The sequence below is a fragment of the Penicillium alfredii genome (assembly GCF_028826965.1).
Source record: "Penicillium alfredii strain IBT 34128 chromosome Unknown utg000005l_segment0_segment0, whole genome shotgun sequence".
Taxonomy (NCBI): domain Eukaryota; kingdom Fungi; phylum Ascomycota; class Eurotiomycetes; order Eurotiales; family Aspergillaceae; genus Penicillium; species Penicillium alfredii.
The window spans coordinates 460,358-479,895 of record NW_026622702.1 but is presented as its reverse complement, the minus strand read 5'-3'; the positions used below and the strand labels follow the sequence as shown (position 1 = coordinate 479,895).

General features: G+C 50.4%; 9 protein-coding genes across 9 annotated transcripts; 4 read left to right on the top strand and 5 right to left on the bottom strand.

The window, feature by feature from the left end:
• Window positions 1–45: 45 nt before the first annotated feature.
• NUU61_003619 (glycine decarboxylase subunit P) lies at window positions 46–3,296 on the bottom strand (the record flags this gene model as incomplete). The annotated part of the gene is made up of 2 exons (XM_056654201.1): window positions 46–101; window positions 167–3,296. 2 exons carry the CDS (start codon window positions 3,294–3,296, stop codon window positions 46–48), a joined length of 3,186 nt encoding a protein of 1,061 aa, XP_056512228.1.
• Window positions 3,297–4,019: 723 nt separating this feature from the next.
• On the bottom strand, window positions 4,020–5,895 carry NUU61_003618 (putative phthalate transporter; the record flags this gene model as incomplete). The annotated part of the gene is made up of 8 exons (XM_056654200.1): window positions 4,020–4,143; window positions 4,219–4,680; window positions 4,747–4,964; window positions 5,015–5,160; window positions 5,213–5,330; window positions 5,392–5,520; window positions 5,579–5,618; window positions 5,684–5,895. 8 exons carry the CDS (start codon window positions 5,893–5,895, stop codon window positions 4,020–4,022), a joined length of 1,449 nt encoding a protein of 482 aa, XP_056512227.1.
• A 1,111-nt stretch (window positions 5,896–7,006) lies between these two features.
• NUU61_003617 (putative MFS transporter) lies at window positions 7,007–8,895 on the bottom strand (the record flags this gene model as incomplete). Its single annotated transcript, XM_056654199.1, has 3 exons — window positions 7,007–7,319; window positions 7,373–8,648; window positions 8,703–8,895. The coding sequence occupies 3 exons, from the start codon at window positions 8,893–8,895 to the stop codon at window positions 7,007–7,009; spliced, it is 1,782 nt and encodes a 593-aa protein (XP_056512226.1).
• A 1,018-nt stretch (window positions 8,896–9,913) lies between these two features.
• NUU61_003616 (dienelactone hydrolase) lies at window positions 9,914–11,559 on the top strand (the record flags this gene model as incomplete). Its single annotated transcript, XM_056654198.1, has 3 exons — window positions 9,914–10,160; window positions 10,218–10,655; window positions 10,709–11,559. The coding sequence occupies 3 exons, from the start codon at window positions 9,914–9,916 to the stop codon at window positions 11,557–11,559; spliced, it is 1,536 nt and encodes a 511-aa protein (XP_056512225.1).
• A 257-nt stretch (window positions 11,560–11,816) lies between these two features.
• On the bottom strand, window positions 11,817–12,547 carry NUU61_003615 (GNAT family N-acetyltransferase; the record flags this gene model as incomplete). The annotated part of the gene is made up of 2 exons (XM_056654197.1): window positions 11,817–12,064; window positions 12,127–12,547. The coding sequence occupies 2 exons, from the start codon at window positions 12,545–12,547 to the stop codon at window positions 11,817–11,819; spliced, it is 669 nt and encodes a 222-aa protein (XP_056512224.1).
• Window positions 12,548–13,430: 883 nt separating this feature from the next.
• NUU61_003614 (MARVEL domain-containing protein) lies at window positions 13,431–14,059 on the top strand (the record flags this gene model as incomplete). The annotated part of the gene is made up of 3 exons (XM_056654196.1): window positions 13,431–13,466; window positions 13,519–13,740; window positions 13,802–14,059. The coding sequence occupies 3 exons, from the start codon at window positions 13,431–13,433 to the stop codon at window positions 14,057–14,059; spliced, it is 516 nt and encodes a 171-aa protein (XP_056512223.1).
• Window positions 14,060–14,996: 937 nt separating this feature from the next.
• On the bottom strand, window positions 14,997–16,720 carry NUU61_003613 (glutamine synthetase family protein; the record flags this gene model as incomplete). Its single annotated transcript, XM_056654195.1, has 7 exons — window positions 14,997–15,042; window positions 15,095–15,106; window positions 15,157–15,280; window positions 15,342–15,826; window positions 15,876–15,928; window positions 15,984–16,243; window positions 16,300–16,720. 7 exons carry the CDS (start codon window positions 16,718–16,720, stop codon window positions 14,997–14,999), a joined length of 1,401 nt encoding a protein of 466 aa, XP_056512222.1.
• A 444-nt stretch (window positions 16,721–17,164) lies between these two features.
• Window positions 17,165–17,498, top strand: NUU61_003612 (uncharacterized protein; the record flags this gene model as incomplete). Its single annotated transcript, XM_056654194.1, has 2 exons — window positions 17,165–17,305; window positions 17,328–17,498. The coding sequence occupies 2 exons, from the start codon at window positions 17,165–17,167 to the stop codon at window positions 17,496–17,498; spliced, it is 312 nt and encodes a 103-aa protein (XP_056512221.1).
• A 93-nt stretch (window positions 17,499–17,591) lies between these two features.
• Window positions 17,592–17,980, top strand: NUU61_003611 (uncharacterized protein; the record flags this gene model as incomplete). Its single annotated transcript, XM_056654193.1, has 2 exons — window positions 17,592–17,669; window positions 17,819–17,980. Coding segments are annotated over 2 exons (240 nt in total), but the record flags the coding sequence as incomplete, so codon positions are not given.
• Between the last annotated feature and the right edge of the window lie 1,558 nt (window positions 17,981–19,538).

The window sequence follows — 19,538 nt, the reverse complement described above, 5'->3', positions numbered from 1 at the left end:
AAAATAAACCAAGTCATCAACGCAGAATGGGTATCATCGATCTCTCTATTCGGTGTCTTCAACAGGGCCACACGTGCAGAACAGGTTCTGGTCACCAAAGGCTGCCAAGAGTTAGCTTCATTCAAGACAAAAGTTTGTAGGAAAAAAAGGGGGGGAGGAAACATACCATCGTCAACACGAGTCACCGTCGGCCAGAACTTCTTCTCCAACAGCCATGACACGGGGTAGGCGGCCGCCTCACGGGTGTACGGACGGTTCCACTCGGTGGACAGCAGATCGCGTTGCGTGTGCGGCGACATCTTCAGCACGTTGCCCTCGCGAGGCTGCTCACCGCGCTCGACTTGAGCGATTTCGCGACGGATCGAGATCAAGGCGTCACAGAAGCGGTCGAGCTCGGCCTTGTTCTCCGACTCGGTGGGTTCGATCATCAGCGTGTTGGCGACGGGCCAGGACATGGTAGGGGCGTGGAAGCCATAGTCTTGCAGACGTTTGGCAATGTCGATGGCCTCGACACCGCAGCTGTCCTTGAAAGCACGGACATCGAGGATGAACTCGTGCGCGCAGCGGCCGTGGTCGTTGGTGTACAGGATTGGGTAGTGGGCCTTGAGGCGCGAGAGAAGGTAGTTGGCGTTGAGGAGAGTGATCTTGGTGGCGTGTGTGAGACCGCGGTCGCCCATCATGTTGATATAGTTGAAGGTGATCGGAAGAATGCTGGCGCTGCCCCATGGGGCGGCACTGATAGGCGGCGAAGACGTCTCATCACGCTTGGACTGGAGGTACTCGCTGGTCGGGTGCGAGGGCAGGAACGCGCGCAGGTGCTCCGCCACACCAATGGGCCCGACCCCGGGACCGCCACCGCCGTGCGGAATACAGAAGGTCTTGTGCAGATTCAAGTGGCAGACATCGGCACCGATCTCACCAGGGGAGCACAGTCCAATCTGGGCGTTCATGTTGGCACCGTCCATGTACACCTGACCGCCGTGCTCATGCACCAGTCGGCAGGCTTCCTTGACGCCCGGCTCGTACACACCAAAGGTGCTGGGGTAGGTGATCATGATGGCAGCCAGCTCGTCCTGGTGCTTCTCACATTTGGCCTTCAGGTCAGCCAAATCCAGATTGCCGGTCTTGGTGTCGCATTTGATCGTCACAACCCGCATACCGGCCATGGCCGCACTAGCCGGGTTGGTACCGTGAGCCGACACAGGGATCAAGCAGACATTGCGCTTGGAACCACCGTGGGATTCCTGGTATTTCTTGATCACACGCAGACCAGCAAACTCGCCCTGGGCACCCGAGTTAGGCTGCACGGTGACCTCGGCCATACCGGTGATGTCGGCCAATTGCTGCTCCAAGTCGTCAATCATCTGTGTGTAGCCCTTGGCCACATCGGCGGGCATGAATGGGTGCATCTGCGAGAACTCAGGCCAAGATACAGGGATCATTTCCGTAGTAGCGTTGAGCTTCATGGTGCAAGATCCCAGAGGGATCATCGAGTGAGCAAGAGAGAGATCCTTCGACTCAAGGTGACGGATGTACCGGAGCATCTCGGTCTCGGAGTGGTAGGTGTTGAAAACGGGGTGAGTGAGGTAGGACGATGTGCGTTCCAGGCTGGCGGGAACAGGAGCAAGGCCAAGCAGGCCGTCGACCTCAACAGCATCCACCGACTTGTGAGCTGCGAAGACATCCAAAATCCCCTTGATCTCTTCCCGACCCACAGTCTCATCAAGAGAGAGACCGACCTTGTTCCCACCAAGTCGGCGCAAGAAAACGGACCGGGCGCGGGCTTCAGCCACAATGGCATCAGCCTCGGCGGAGCTGGGAAGTTCGATGGCCAAAGTGTCGAAAACAGCACCGCCGTCTGTCGTGTTGGTCCGAATAGGAGCATCGTAGCCCAGGGCAACAAGCTTCTCACGCAGCGCAGCGGTCATGGACATGATGCGTTGGGCAATCGACTTGAGGCCAACAGGACCGTGGTACACTGCATACATTGAGGTCATATTGGCGAGCAAAGCCTGTGCAGTGCAAATGTTGCTGGTAGCCTTTTCACGACGGATGTGCTGCTCACGGGTCTGGAGGGCCAGGCGCAGAGCCCGGTTACCGAGGCGGTCCTTGGACACACCCACTACACGACCAGGCACCTTGCGCTTGTATTTGTCCACACAGGCAAAAAAAGCGGCATGAGGCCCGCCAAAGCCCATTGGAACACCCAGTCGCTGCGCACTACCAAAGGCAATGTCGGCACCGAACTCGCCAGGCGCCTTCAGAACGGTCAAGGCAAGCAGATCGGTGGCGACGCTGAAGGTACCGCCCTGGCCGTGGATGGAGTCACTCAGCGTCTGAAAGTCATAGACACCACCCTCCGTGTCAGGGTACTGAGCCAGGACACCGATGAGGTGGTCGCCCTGGTCCTTAACCAGCTTGAAGTCATCAGCCAGAACGTCCCCAACCACCAGGTTAATTCCGAAACCCTCGGCACGGGAGCGCATCACTGCAATGGTCTGCGGGTGGCACAGGTGTGACACGACATACGATTTGTCGGCCTTTTTCTGCTTCGACACGGGCATGGTGGCAAATGACATGGTCATGGCTTCAGCGGCGGCCGTCGCCTCATCCAGCACAGAGGCATTGGCGAAGGGCAGGTTGGTCAGATCGGCAGTAAGGGTCTGGAAGTTGAGGAGGGACTCCAGGCGGCCCTGACTGATCTCGGGCTGGTAGGGGGTGTAGCTTGTGTACCACGCCGGGTTTTCCAGGACATTGCGCAGGATGACCGGGGGCACGATTGTTGGATAGTAGCCGGTTCCAATGTAGGTCTTGCCCGACACGTCAATTTGCTTCCGGTAAGTATCCAGCAGCTTGAGCATGTCGGTCTCGCCCAGACCACCCTGCACACTGGAGCGATACAAGCTGATGTCGGCATGGGGCTCGGTGACCTTCAGGTCCTTCTTGGAAAGGACGTCCTCGGGCAACACCTGCTTCACAAAGTCATCGAGCGAGGCTGCCGGAGGATCCAGGACCGCAAGCATCTCACCCGCGGCATCGGGCGAGGGGCCGATATGCCGGCGTGGGAAGGTATCGAGGGGCTGATAAAGGTCCGGGGGATGGGGATCGCCATGGTCGCTGATAGAGCTAGTGTAGACTCCACGGCGCGTTGCAGGCGGTTGCTGCGAGCTATGGAGACATCGGCGAGTACTGTTAAATGGCGACAGCGACGCCGGTCGCACTGAGGTCGGAGCACGCACGCGCGACCGCAGAGCAAGCTGGCGACCGCCGCGCAGGGCGAACAAGGATGCCGCCATTGAGAGCTACCGGGTGTGTTGAGAAGAAAGCACTCCACACACCAAAATTGTAGCAAGGGCAAGGGGCAAGGTGAGGATGAAGAAGCAAAGCTCAACGAAGAAGATAAAGAAAAATCATATTTATCATTCACGTTCCCTCTTTTTTTGTTGGATTCGCCCGAGGAAACGGGGAACCGCGCGGGAAACAACCGGAGCTTTGATAAGGAGCTTATCAGACCAATGGGGCGGCTATCTGCGTCCACCCATGGCCCAGCGGAGACTCACTCCGACAGTTTCCCGTCGGAAAACTGCTCGAGTGGCCCCGCCGTGGGGCAAATTCTTGGAGCTCCTTATTTTCCCGCTTGCCGGGATTAAAGCTCTCGAGGTACCCGTACATTCTGGTAGCTACCGCATATATTTGCAATTGCAATACTTCTACTGAAAGAATAAAGTATCCAATCCCCGCTTTTTATGCCCAGACTCTTATTCTTTGCCAAAAGGATAAGAGGTGAGTCCTGTGTGTCTTTCGAGTCTAAGTAACCCTCACCCCCCCAATAGGTGGGAAGGCTATACAGGGCCAAAGGATTGACCGAACCGCAATATATGGCGTTGAGCCAGTCTGGTGAAATAGATGAACGTTGTGATACCTCTCGCCTTCATCTTCATCTACATCTTCAGTACTATGACTCAATGGTAGCAATATCGTCCATAGATTTCCTGGCAGTCCCTATTGATTCAGTTCTATCACAAGGTATACCGGAACCGAGAGTCACCCTCAATAACCCGTTTTCCTTGCTCGGCCTGGCGATTAGAAAACCAGAACCAGAGAGTCAAGGCCAGAACGACTAAGATGATCAAAATATTACAGCTGAGCATTCGAAGTTAGCACCACAGTCAAGGAAAATAAAAGACACCCAACAAGGGTTAAGAAGGAAAGACATACGCAATGGCAGCATACATCCCGGGCAGATACCCAGGCGCATCTTTCTCCCGGAACACCAAACTACTCACAATCCCCCCAAGCCCTCCGAAACCCACAAGCGTGGCACTCGACAAGGCGCGCGTCCACTGACCGCGCACATTATTCGCCTGGTACGCCATACAAGCCGGGATATTGGCATTGGCGCCAGCGACAGTTAAGAACACACCGGCATAGCGGGTGGCGTCACCCTTGGCGAATCCCATCATGGGTAGTCCAATGATGCACAGTAGCGCGTTGCCGATCAGGATGGGTCCTCGCGTGCGGTACCGATCGCCGACCCACGCGGTGGAATACATCACCATACCGGCCAGCACGTAGGGCGGTGCCACGAGACATTGGGCTTCGCCGACGCCGAAACCCATGCCTTCGCGGAGGATGATGGGGAGGAAGTATGCGATTGCGTAGGTCACTGTTGTGATGCAGCTAAACAATAGATTGTTAGCAGGGTGATTCCACAAGCAGCGGGAGAGAGAAAGCGCTTAGACATACAAGAAGATCATTGCAAATCCCCATATCTTAAGGTCCAGGGCAGGTTTCAAAAATTTCTTGAGCGAGAATGCCTCCAGGTCACCGTCATTCCGGTCTTGATTGATGCGCCGAACAATGAAAGCACATTCCTTTCGGTTCAGGAACCGCCAGGACTTGTGTGCGCGATCGGGGAAATCGACCAAGAACACAAAACAGAGAAGGCCGATCGCGCCGGTTATCTGGTACAACGTTAATTACCGAGAATATCAAGTGAAGTGATCCGACTGACGACGCCCTCGAGGATAAAAATCCACTGCCAGCCTCCCAGCCCGTGGGCACCATTCAATTGCATCAGGCCAAATGCTAGGATACCAGACAACGCAGAGGCAACGCAGCCGATCAGATAGAAGATCGAGAAGCGTTTTTGAACATCGACTTCAAGATATGAGTTAGTGGAACCCGAACTGCAAGGCAATAGACCACTTACATCTCGTGTACCAGCATGACAATAAATAAACACATCCAGGGAAGTAGCCCGCTTCCAAGACACCAAGCAGCACACGGAGGACCGTCAATTGGGCAAAGTTTTTAGCAAAGCCCGTTCCCTGGCGATGGTTAGCAAAAGAGTATCGACGGTTGATGTAGATCCCAGCAACTGCCGCTTACAATCATGATCACTGCCCAGGATATGATGATAGCGGACAGAAAGATAGTCGGGCCCAGTTTGCGAATTATGATTGTCATGGGTGGCTGAAAGATGATGTAGGGCACGAAGAACATGAGCACGACAATGGACTGTGTCGGCAATTAGGGTGAGCCAGAGAAAGACACAACCACGGGAGCTTGTACGCACGTAGCGACCATGTTTATCCAGCTCGAGATCTTGGACGAGACTATTTATGCGAGTTGTTAGCAATATACAGGGGCAATAAATAGAGCTACCCCAAAAAGGCCCTACCCAGCAATGGCAGCCATGCTCAGATTGGTGCGGTCCATCAGCGAGATACAGTATGCCAGGCCGGTCATGGTGACCAGCCGACGATCCACGCGATGGATAATCTTTCGCTGCTCCGCGGGGGTGAACTCCTCTTCCTCATCGCTGAGGGCGGTCTTTTGGGCGACGTCCTCGATGCGGTCCACACTCGGTGGCTTCTCGTCGATGGGCGCCATATTGCCCGGGATGAGAAACAATGGAATTCAGAGAAGAGAAAGACAGGGAAATGAAGCGAGTTCCAAGTTGGTAAAGCAAGGAAGATAGATATTGTATTTCCGCGTTTCATCTCTGGAGAGGGGCATTCCTTCAGGGTATATAATCCTTCATCGCTGCAACTCCGATGACCTGTTGATGCGCACTGCACTGGCCTAATCCAACCTTTCTTTTTCTTCGCCGAGACATGCCTAGCAAGGTAGCATGGCTGATCCAGAGTAAAATAGCCGACAGAAACCAAGGAGATACCTCGGGACACTGGCGAAATGCAGAAGAATTCTCCGACAACATGGGGGAGCGCCCCCACCAACGGAGGCCATGCGTGATTCTGTTGGAGCGACGATCTGGGGATGGCGATGGGTCCAAATGCGGGGAAAATCAGCTGGGCAGCTTGGCAATGCCCCCGATGTTTATTGTCGCGGAATTTTCCGGGGACAATGAGGAAGGAGGGAAAAAGTTCCAAGGTCCATGGTGCTGTGATGCTGTCATCCATCTGGCCCACCAAAGGTAAAATCTATAGATTTCCCGGCGAAATACCGCAGTAGTGAGTAGCGTGGTGGTATCAAGAACATCTTCTACATCGACATCGCACGTTCCCTCTCTCCACTCTCGGCCACACTTCCCCATCTGGTCAGCTCCACCGAGAGAGTTGGTATACTTCCAAGTGCAGAACAGGTGTTGACAGCAAGGTTAAGCCACAGCTTTATACGAAGAAAACCACCCGTTGCATGTCCTTGGCTTCTTCGATGCCTCGGCTTCCCGACCTTGGCAGACCACTGCCGGCGCGGCACTTATCCTGGTTTATATCTGTCCCGGTATTTGGAGGTTGGTTGCTGCTCATCATTTAGCCGACATGCATCGGGTTTGATATCATCGCCGTATATGTGTAACCTGTAGAAAAAGAAAAAATTAGATCCATACGAGCAAAGACGTCTTCCATAGGGGTATAGTTCTCGGGCAGCAAATACATCATGAATTGACTTCAGCAATCATTTTCAAGTCATGGCATTTGGATGTGATGCAAAATGAATATGATTCCAAATATGCTGGTTGATAGGTCATATTATACAGCTACTAACGCCAACGCTGTGGTTCGTCGTATTCGTCATCATCCTCTTCCAAGATCAATCTTTGGCGCTCTTCGTCCACGTCCTCGTGCTCTCTCATCTGCCTGCCTGCCACACAGACGAAGCTGACAAGAGCAATACCCACGACCAGTCCGGCGACAGCCAAGAATCCATTGATTGGGATTGGATTGCCGTTGAATTTGTGATGAGTGAGAGCATCCAGCCCGTACTGAGAGAAATTTACGAGACCCGACAAGCAAATGATAGTTCCATAAACTCGGCCGAAAGTGGCGAAGCCAAAGACCTTCGTAGTGTAGTCGCTAAAACCAGATTAGTATTTGTGGATCGCATGTTTATAGGAGAGAAAACTTACGACATGGCCGAGTAATACAAGGGCCTCAACAAAACAAAAAAGAAAACTGTCAGGTATCCTGCCCAGACTGTCGGGATAGAATTCAGCACCCCAATCACGGTGGTGCAGACCACTATAAGGCCGAGCATAGCAGGGACGCTGAGTCGATCAAGTAGAAACCCAATAAATGGCGTGAATAGAACCCCGCCGACCGGCAATGCGATATCAAAGACACTATTGATCATCTCAGCCTGCGCGACTGATCCCAGCATATACTCGTACTGCGCCCGGATGGTCGCGATGAAGTAGTTCATTCGTACCATCTGCAGGACGGTGAGAAGTGTGATCAGAATGAACCAGGGCGTGGCCATTTGCTGATACGCGGGCAGTCCATGCAAGACACCCCAGACCTGGCTGGTCTGCTGGCGATCTTCCTCTCGGTCGGCACGCTGCTGTCGCTCGTCTTTGTCTCCGAGGACCCCATCGATCTGGCGCATCTTGTTCTTTCTGTGCGCGGCACGTTTCTTCCGTACTACCTGTAGGTCAGCCTCGTTTTCAATGTCATCATCTGACTCATGTACATCGCGAGTGGCATCCTCTGCACGTTCCATTTTGCTCTCGAGTTGCAGAGTTGAGTTATAATCTCGGGAGGGCATAATTGTGACCAGTGCGATGAAGATGAGCACAGGTACGGCTAGATAGCCGAGAAAAAACTTGGCCGGGGAGGAAAATCGACTGGATGTCTCGTAGACGAGTCGGTAAAACAGGAACACGGCTGCCGAAGCGTCGAATGCACCAGTTACGAGCGCGACGATCGTTCCCGCGTATTTTGGAAATGCATTGGCAATCTGGAACGAGGGAACAAAGATAAACGTGCCCGCTAGAGCTAGGAAGAAGTTGCCAGCAATATATCCCTGGAACCGAGGTCGGAGGAACGAGAATGCCATGAACAAGCTGCCGATGGCAAGGAGAAAGCAGCCAATGAGTCCACAGAGACGTGATCCATAGCGGTCGAGAATAGTTCCAACCGGAAGCGCAGATACATTGGCTGTAATCGAAGCGATCGTGAAGAACAGGTTGAGTCTCAGAGTCGTTAGATAACGAAGGTGAAGAGCAGAGGTGGGTAAGGCATACTTGATATCCTGTTGCGAACATAGCTGAATACCTTCGCGCAACTCATCGTCAGTACACCGATCATGGTAGACCCCCTCGGCCACGAGCACCGGCTTCAGCGCAGCGAAGCCAAACACGATCCCTGACGCGCTCCAACACGTGAGAACTGTGACTGCGACCTGAACTGTGCCGTGTCAGCCTGCCATTTTCCAAACCTCGGTTCACTCGAAGCGCTCACCAATCCTTTTTATGTCCGAGTGCTTGTATGCAGGTGTTCCTGGGCGCTGCACGGCGACAGGGACAGTCTGACTGGGCGGCTGCAGGACATCGTAGCTGATCGTACGGCGAATGGGCGCAAAGTCATCCGGTGCGTCTGGATCGGGCTCGCGATCAAAGCCTTCGAGAGCAGAGACATGCTGCACCAGCGACATCGCTCGCTGTGTTGAACAGGAAGAGCAGGGATGGTTGAAGCGAGTGGCGAGGAGGGGAAGAAGTGCAAGTGTGGAAGGTTCCGCTCTCTTCTATCCTCTTTTTGTATTAGGCCATCGACACCAGGAAAATCGACATTTTTACTTCAGAAATCTTTTTTCATTTGCCACGGAGAATTTATGATTTTGTTTTATTCGGAATGAGACCGACTTTATAATCGTCGATCTAGGGCTCTCAACACACGCCTAATACTTGGATCCTGTGGCTTCACTCGGCTACGTAGATCCTCGATTGTAACGCGGGGATTTCTAAATTGGACCTACCACAGTTGAAGTAAATTGTTGTAGATGGGCTGGTCATAAAAAAGAAAATTAACATCAAGTTTGCGCCGTTGCTGGTGTGATGACAGCATGTTTCAGGTTGATTGCTTGGGCGAACAAACATCCAGATGGTAGAGATAGAAAGATTTCATAGTCCTAAAGCCAGGGTACTCTATCCATGGATCAAGCTGACCAGGGCCAAATTAAAATTCATCAAGTGAAAAACCCCCGGGAACACCGTTCGAATCATCGGGGATTATTTCAGCGGATAAAGACTTTGGAGATCGATCTATGAGGATGACATGCTAACCGAAGTCATTACATCCCCCATGGTCATTACTTGACTATTTAAATTGATCATTCTCTCTGTATATCATTTCTAATGCTTTGCTGTTCCTGACAATCTCGAAATTAATTAAATGGCCGTTCCACGGTTGTATCGGTGATGACGTCGCACGACGCCAATGACGTAGCGGCCGTTACTTGTCAAACGGCTTGCTTCCACGGTCGACATTCATGAGTCTTGATGTTGATTCCGATGAACAAGCCCATTTTACACTTGAATCTACCTAGCTCAATTGAGCAATCGCGTTTTTCTTGAGGTTCCATCGAGAAGGAGCATCTGCAACGAGATCGATACGCTGAACAGCATACATAGTTCCACCAGGCGCTTTATACCCGAGGACCACACAAACAGCAAATGGCCACGATTTCAATCAGTGCACCGGGTGCGAGCACCGGATTCCTTTACAACAACGGCTCAAATAATGCACGTCTATGCATCACAGCCGAGACCGCCGACTTCGATACGGAGACCATCCAGAATTGGCAAGATGAGGGTTTCGATGTTGTCTACTTGCCCTATGATGGTGGTGGAAAGGAATATGAAAACCAGCTCAAGTCCATCAAAAACGGACTTGGTGTCGGCGAGAACTACGGGGTACTTGGTATGTATCCCCGTCCGTCCCAGCTTCGCTGATGCAGCCATAGCTAACCCTGCATAGCATTCGGGGATGCCGCAAACTACTGTCTTGACTACTACCTCAAACCCACCAATGCCAGTCGTCTCTGTGTGCTTGTCGCGTACTATCCTAGCAACATCCCCGATACCCGATCTCGTTTCCCGTTCTCCCTTCAAGTGTTGGTGCACCTCGCGGGTACGTCAGTGGATGTGACCACCATCCCCACTGCGTTGGGTCTACAAGGCAAGAAGCGCCGCAGGACTCGACCGATCAACCTTGGAATCGGGACTGGTGGGCGCTTGGAACTAGCATATCCGGCGTTCACATACGACTCTGCGCAACCTGGGTTTGCAGAGCACGACCTCGATGAATATGACCATTTGGCGTGCGAACTTGCTTGGACCAGGACACTGCAGGTTGTAAGGAAGGGCTTTTCCAGGGATGCGGATCTGGAGAGACGTTGGGAGCTGCACGAAGAAAGTGAGTTAATGACGGAAATCCCTTAAACCCCACTTTGGCTAACTCAATGCCAGGTAAATTCTTCGCCTCGAATATTGCAAAGACGATGGCTGGGTATGTGGAGCATAAAACACCGTCTGTTACGTACGCCCCAACATTGAGCGGCGGCATTGGTTCACAGGCCCTGCGTCGTTTCTACGAACACTATTTCGTTGGAAAACTGCCGCCATCCATGCGACTCCGGTTGTTATCTCGTACCGTGGGAGCAGACCGTGTAGTCGACGAGCTCTATGTGGCATTCGAACACACCCAGGAAGTCCCATGGATGCTGCCGGGGGTGCCGCCAACCAACAGGCGCGTTGAGATTATTTTGGTCAGTATCGTCAGCATGCGTGCCGGGCGTCTTTACTCAGAGCATGTGTACTGGGATCAAGCTAGTGTACTCGTGCAGGTTGGACTTCTCGATCCCAAACTAGTCCCAAAGAATGTGCAAGGGGTCGACCGACTCCCCGTTGTGGGCCGCGAAGCTGCTCGTCGTATTCTTCACGAAGATCCCGAGGTCGAACAGGAAGACTACCACAACCGGCTTATCCGTCGTGCTCATGCCCGGGCCAAGAAGGAGTGCAGTCCTCGCTCTTCGCACCTCGTGGAAGATTCTGGTGCAGAGCTCAAGAGCGAAGTCGAGCATCCATTATCGACCAACAAAGGAAGCAAGGGCAAGTCAGTCCATGAATCCAGGCCTGCGGGACCACAGCGCACTCCCACGGGGACTATTCAATATGAGGAATCACACGAGCAGACTCCAGGGGAGGATGAAGGCGCTGCGACTGAGACTGAATCTGGTGCCGAGACGAAAACAAATACCGGGGACCATGCTGCCTACGTTGAAGATGAAGATGATAATGATAATACCTTGGATCCTTGATTTATAGCAGTACTTCGCTGCTTGCAATGGTGTTCTGGGACAGTTCTGTTTGTTCATCAACGCGACATGAGCAAAAGATGCCTCGGTGTAGGTTGACAGCGGCACCTGCCATTGTCTTGATCACTTGGAAGACTCCTTTTTGACCCTTTCAAGCGTTTCTTGTCATGCTGTTCTTCATGGCCCTGGACATTTGCAACCCAATATAACTATGTTCTCATCAACATTCAAGGCAGCTTTTCTCTTGGGCTCTTTCACTTTCACGGTAGTGATTTCTTCATACACACATGCTTTGTCTGTCCAACACTTCCATACTTTGTCAGATCCATATGGACGAAGTCGACATTCTCGAAACCAAATTTCCGGTAGAGGCTGTATCCATCGGCAGAAGCCTCCAGCCAAAACTCAGAAAGACCTGCTTTGGTAGCTTCAGAAATACCAAACTCGAGAAGAGCAGATCCGACCCCTCTGCCTTGGTACTCGGGCAAGGTGACCAGCACACCCAGCACTACTTTAGATCAGCATGAGTGGGCACACTGTGTAAACTATACGGATATGTCAGGCGCCTACAGCAAAATGGTTTCCCAGACATGTACAGCTTTCTTGCTCTCAACAACGCGCCGAAGAACTCGTGAAAAGCGTCTTCATTCCCGATCAACCGGGATCTGGTGTCTTTTCGCTCTTCCATAGGCTGAGGCTCAAGGTAATGATTCCAAACAGACCAGCCGACGATCCTTTTCATGTTCGTAGCTTCTTCTTTGATTGTAGCTTTGTAGAGTCTCGTGGTTGGGTCTGTCTGCATTTTGTGAACAAGATCCTGGGCGCGAAGGGATTCACCTTCCGCGGCAGGAGGGCCGAACATGATCTCACTGAGACTTCTTGATTCCTCCTGACGAGCTTGGCTAAAGGCGGCCTCTTCAACCTGCGCCAGTGTCGGGCAATCTTCTTCCGTGGCTGGGAGAATCTCTATGCGACTGAAATATTTGGACATTTTGGAATTGAACGACACAGCAGATGAGGGCACAGCACAAGAAATGATTGACTCGCAGAATCAATAAATGAATAGAGAAAGAGAAAGATACTTATAATTGTATGTCACTATGTGCTATCGAAGGGCCATTGCGGGGTTGATCATGTCTTGTCTAAACCCAACGGGGTCCCCGACTATCAACAAAACCGAGTTGGTTTCAAACCCAAAACGAATGATTGCCAAGTTACGAGGCAATTTCTATCGGGTGGAAAGATTCTCTACTATTAGTGTCCAGGATCTTTTCTGAAGCACCCGTGCTTCAGCTTGCTGGGGTGTGTGGATGCCCAGGCGTTTCAAGGCGGGGCACAGACGGACTCGAAAAACACATATCGAGCGACTAACTTCGGTTTCGAAGATCGTTTCGTACTCGAAACTCATTACGTAGGACTTTATTGGCAGCTGCGATCTTCTCCTAGCCAAAACAAGCGTAAATTTGTGTGTTCTCGGTTTATGTGAGCTTCTTCTCGTTGAAGGGGCTTAAAATAGCCCTATGAGCACGGCCCCAGAATCTACTTTTAGGGTAGCTGCCACTATCTTTAGATAGTTGACTAGCCTGTTCAGTATGATCGCCAGAATATCATTCCTTCCAAGTCACTAGCACCGCCCTTCCTCGCCCCATCTGCCCGCCCTACATACAAACCCAGTGGATTTACCGTGCACACTTATACGCTGTCATGGACAGACTTGGCCGTTATGTTACTTATTTTATCTTGCAAATTTAGCTTAGTCCAGTCTGGTTATGAGATATATTTGTCGAGTGTCCCGCCTGTTTCATATCTCAACAATATTCTCTCAAACATTTTCCAGCCAGTTGACAGAGGTGACGGACAAAATCCCAGTCAAAATGCAGCTGTTCACAGGCATTCTCCGCGTTGTTCAAGTAAGTTCTACATCTCTTGCGTGTCTTGGCAAGATGCTAACATCTTTCCCAGCTTCTCTTTGCAGTAATCGTCCTCGGTCTATCTATCACTCTCGCCAAGGGTCAACACGACGGTGTTCTCCCACCCGCAACAGGTTACGCTGCCTTTACAGGCGCGCTTGGAATTGTTGCTTCTCTCATCGGGTTTGCGGCTCTGTTCATCGATAGCCTCGATGGAGTCATCACTTGGCTCATAGATGGAGTAACCAGTCTTGCACTGCTTGCCGGTGGCATCGTACGTGACCACCAAATTGCCCTTTTGTCGATATAACCACAGCTACTAAACTTGCTTCCAGACTTACGCCGTTCTGCTACGCGGTACTAGCTGCTCCAACTGGCAGACTTTGCAGGACAATGTCTTGCTCAGCGGGGGCTGCGCGGCAGCTTTTGATGACTCGTTCAAGGCCTGCTATTATGCGGGCTATCATTTGTACTCGGAACTGGAGGGTCGGTGCAAGTCTGCTACTGCGGATGCGGCCTTTATGATCTTGGGTTTCCTTATCTGTGTGGCGGTTCTGATTGTTTCTTTCGTGTCGGGTCGTTACCGCCGCTGAAGGGCCAGTGGCTGGCAGATGTCTACAGCCTGCATTATCACCATGAAGATTGTTATGTTGTATTTGGAAAGAGCGAGTCTTTTGGGCTTAGGTAGATGTCTTGTTTTTTTCTGATGACTTGTATGATCGCCTGCGGTTTCCGTTGTATACACAAACAGTGGTTTATAGACGATTTTAAATGAATTCCAAAGAGGATTGCAAAAAGAATTAGAACATAAGGATAAAATATAATGATAGAGATTAAATTTACTGGTTAAATCATGATACTAGTCGTGAAGTATCTAACTATCCACTGAATAGATGATCAAATATCTTTAATAAATTCAAGGTTCACTCAAAGCCTTAAGCTCAGCTCATAAGGCTTCGAGATTTAATTTTTAGTCTTGACTACATCCCCAGTAGCCTCCCCAACGAAGCGAGGGTCAGGGGCTAGTCCAATATATATAGTAAATGGGGGTTCTAATTAGCTAGCGTTTGTTCTCACTGGCTGCTATAGCCCAACTGCGTACGGGAGGTCCTTCTATGGGTTACCCTGTTAAAATTGGGAGTTCTACTGCCTTTTTTTATTCCTTTTTATTCTTTTTTCATTGATTTATGTTCAACGTCAAGATTTTTAATATTTTTATATAAACCGAGGCTTCGGAGGAACCTTCACCTGAAATCCCAACACCCCAACTGATTTTCAATCAATCAATTTGTTACCTCATCGCTGATGCCACTGAGGTTGCATTATCTCGTCTGATAACACAACAGACCAGATTATAGATTATAAAAGGGGGAAGGGTGCTAAATCTCTTATGCTGGGTACCTCTGAAAATTTGGAGAGAACCAGGTCGAGTACAAGAGATTGTTCCATGAAGCTCTAGAGGCCGTGCTAACTGATGAGCAGGATGAAGATGAGCCGATTAGGGATGAAAAAGACACGACAAATATTTGGCTATTCGATATCCTCAGCGAGTGATGTCGTATCTAGTTCAGACTCACTGGGAACCGGTCGCTTTCAAATCTATTTACAATTATACTGTCTCGATATACCGGTTCAGCTCCCTATTGCGATGTTAGCAACCTCCTTTCTACACGCATGACCAATCACTTACCAATCAGTCACAGCCTCCCTCCAGAGCCCCAACTCATGCTGTCTTGTCGCCGCAAAGAAGTCAACAAACTCCGAATCCAGAATCTCTCTTGCAACGCTATCCTTAGCAGCAAATCGTGCCACAGCTTGTTCAAGCGTATTTGGCCCTGGGATCACTTGCCCTGCGAGCCGACACAGGCGGCACACAAATCTCGAGCTTTTTCTGCACGCCTCGCCAGCCCGCAGCAAGAATAGCACTGAGCGCATAGTGTGGATGTAAATCCGCTCCAGGTATGCGGACCTCAAATCGCATCGCTCCAGGTTTACACACCGGGGGCGTGATGAGGCGAATAGACGCACCGCGGTCTTCGAAGCCCCAGCTGATATGCACTGGCGCCCAATAGTTCTCGATGAGACGCTTGTAGGAGTTAACTGTGGGGGCAAGGAGCGGCATGATATCTGGAAGCGCTTTAAGAAGTCCTGCCAGGAAATGTCGGCCCATGTCGGAGAGGTGCGCGATGTCAGCCCACTGTGGATTTGTCTCGGGATTCTCGCGTGAGAACAGATTTTGGCCGTGGTTGTCAGTAAGGGAGATGTGGATGTGTCCAGAGCTACCCGCGAGTCCCTGCATTGGTTTGGCCATGAAGCAGGGCGTGACGCCGTGGTCGACTCCGAGTGACTTTGCTAGCAATCTATACAACGGTGAGTTGAATGGTAGTGAAAGCAGAGGAGGGTACTCACTTGAACAGTGCGACTTTATCGGCCATTTGGCTGATTTCACTGACTTTCAACGCCTTGAAAAGAATCAGATGGTGCCTACCCCGGTAGCCTTGAAGTCGAACAACATACTGCTTCGTATACACCAGGCCCGCCCTCGGTGTGCCAACCCTCAATGCCGCAGTTGAGCTGCGCGCAGGTGTTGAAGATATCATAAAAATACCTCTTATTGGCAACCGGACGTGTGGAACTGTAGCAGAACATACCAGCCGTCAATGGCCTCAGCGCACTGGGAGCATTCTTCTCCAGGAACGTGGCAAGGTCGGGGTGTTTTGATGCACTGCCATACCCATCCTCAGACGGGGTCTGGAAATTCATGAACTCAAGCTCGACTACATATCAAATGTCAGAAGATAACAAAATGCCAAAAGAATATGATCTATCTTACCTCCTGCCAGGGCATGACACCCCTCCGCGGCAAGCCGATCTACCAGCCCTTTCAGCATTCCCCGTCCATCCGCCGAGACCGATTTCCCATCACCCAGAAACTGGACGAGAAAGAAAGGGATATTCTCTTCCCACGAGAGACGCCGAAACGAATTCAGGTCAGGAACAGCCAGAAAATCTGCGTATCCAGACTCTGGGGGTGCGATGCGGGCGTCCGTCGTCCAGAGCATGTCGTGCATATCCCAGCCAAACACAGCAGAGCTGAATCCGAATCCTTCTTCTGCAATGGCAAGGAATTTCTCTTTGGCCATGACTTTGCCACGTAACACGCCATCGCTGTCGATACCGGCGACTTTTACCTTGATGTCGTCGGCGAGAAGCGTGGGGAGGGTTTCGAGTGTGATCACGGTGGGAGTTATCATCCTGGCGAGGAAGGTGGGAAAATAGCTAGAACGACTTGAGGTAATATGAATTGAAAATTCAAGGCCATTGCTGTTGGCTGCGTTGCTTCAAATACGACTCGTTGTGGTGCGGGTCGCTCCAGTCCTGTCGCTCGTCAAAACAAATCGCGCGAGATGGAAAGTCGCTGGCCGAGAGATTTCGCGCGGTGCAATCGTCCCGCGCAATCCACGGGCTCCGCAGTGACCCCGAACATCCATCGCACACGATCAAGGCCCACTGCGCTCGGTATTGCGCCGGTGACCTTGTCTCAGGCCGCGCGGTAAAGAACCGCTATCGGCTGTTCCACACCACCCACTCAGCGACAGTCAACAGAAAGAACATGGGACAAAAAGATTCTGTAGAATGAGTCTTCTATGAATCCAATCTCAAATCATTGCCATGTCCACGCTTGGTCTTGAAACACAATGACGACCTATTGTCGCGTTGCCATTCTAGAATGCGATATACCCATTGAGCCCATCATATCCAGACATGGTCGTTACAAGGAAATTTTCAGCAATTTACTCGGTCCTGCGCTAGAGACCAAGCTCGACGATGCAACTATTGTCCCTCAATCTATTCCATGAGCTGTCGTTCACAATAAGACTTATCCCCGGCCCGACGAGTTCGATGCCCTCCTTCTTACTGGAAACAGTAGGTTATTGTCGTCTACAACATAAGGTAATTTTACTGGCTATTCCAGAGCACGATGAATTTGCCGACGAGGACTGGATCCTCGAGCTCGTCGACTATGTCTGAAATATCTTGAATAATCACACAAAGCCTGTGATTGGTATTTGTTTCGGATATTAGATCATTGCACGAGCATTGGGTTCACGCGTTGACAGGAGCATGGCTGGCTTGGAGGTGTCTGTGGATGAGATGAAATTAACTCATACTGGAAAACATGTCTTCGGCAAGGACATACTGGTGAGCTGAGTTCTTGTCCATGAGCTTGACATGTGCTGAAATCCACATCCCATCTCCAACAAATGCACTGTGATGTTGTGCTGGATGCACCAGAAGGATGCGAGAACATTGGATCTAGTGTTCTATGTTGAATACAGTGACTTTATAAGCCTAACCGTATTCTGACCTTGCAGGGCCACCCCGAATACAATGAAAGCATCATGACCTGCCTGCTGAACACCAGGAATAATCGGGGTATTTTCGGTGATGAAACTTACAGAAGCGGAATGGCGAGAGCTGGAAATCAGCATGATGGAGAATTTGTGGGAAAGGTGATTGCTCGATTCATACTCAGTACAATATCGACGTGATCAACCACCGTGTCAGGCACTCAATGAAAAGATACTGTTATTGTTACAAGCCGCTAACCATCGCTTCGCTCAGGAGACTTTGAAAGAGATAGTGGAGAATAAGAATTAGATTGAATTGGCTTATCGACTACATTGTATCCCATTTAAGAGATTCTATTCTTTATTAAATATATAGATAGCTATCTTACTACTACTCTTATTATTATATTGATATTTTTTTCTCTCTTGAATTAATTCATCAATTCTCTTTGTTTTCTATATCTATTTTCTATCTATTTTTCTAATACTTTATTTAATCTATTTTTATAATTATCTCTTTTCTCTCTTCTCTTTCTGTATAGAAAAAGATTTACGACTGACTCTAGGCGTATACATAGGGGGTAGCAAAAGCAAGATGTGACCCAGAGGCGAGCTTTGTGGATGCAGCGGGCAAATTTGGTGATCACGTCACATTTTTTGCGCTTCATATTTCTCCGAGAAGCTGAGGAGTGAGGTTGTGCTGAGCGGCTGGGGTTTAACCTCGAAGATGATCCTGACATCACTCTTGCGCATATGTACAATACGTGTGCCCGGGACATGATCAAGGCTGTCAATGAACTGTCCCCTGACATACTGGAGGTTTATGGGGCAATCTATGTATGTCAGCCCCGTTCTAATTAACATGTCAGTGACACATTGCTGACCAGAGTACCATTGCTATCTTAGGAGGAACAGCTTTCCCTTGTGGTAAGGTCGCTCAGGGAGGTCTCTCGAGAAGTTAGCACCAAATACCTCTCTATCAATGCTTTGACACTTGCAGATGAATTGAAGCAAGTCATTGGAAAGATCAACTCTCGACTGTCAGAACAACCAAACTGCAATGTCTTTGTTCGCCCGTAGTGGTGTAATTTTTTGCTCTGAAAAGTTCTGGGCAGTAAATTGTAAGTTAGCGATGTGAAAGAACTGCCTCTTTCTGGGTTTCATGTCTGTTTCATGTGCTTCAACTGTGAGTTTCCAAAATTGTGCATCGTTTTGTCCTAGGGTTGAGCGGATCTGTTTGTCTTTCTTGTTGATTATCAAGTTGGCCTTGATGATTGCCGGGCGTTACAAAGATTCTGGGTCTTTGTTCTATGGAGCCTTTTATGCTACAGCCTTGTAAATTTTTTTTTTCTGTATCCCACAGAATGCTTCCACCAAACTCCACTCCTATAATAGAATGCTCATTGTCTCTACTAATTTTAACGGTCAAATAAACAAAGAATGCAAGGCTCTCACGTGAGCGTGCCGAAGACCCGAGAAAGCGAGGCATAAGGCACCGGAGAGTCACAGAGCCGTTCATGTCCCACGGTATCTCCGACGGCCCAAGCCGCCCGCAGAACAAAGTCCAGGCGGATAAACAGGGGCGGAATTGCAGACAAGCAATGAGCTCTATCCAATAACCGGCGTTTAAAATGCAATTTCTGGGGCCTAGTTCTCCACATTTCGGTGTTAAGCACTTTCTTTTCTTATTATTTTCTGTTTAATCACCGGGCGCTGTGCA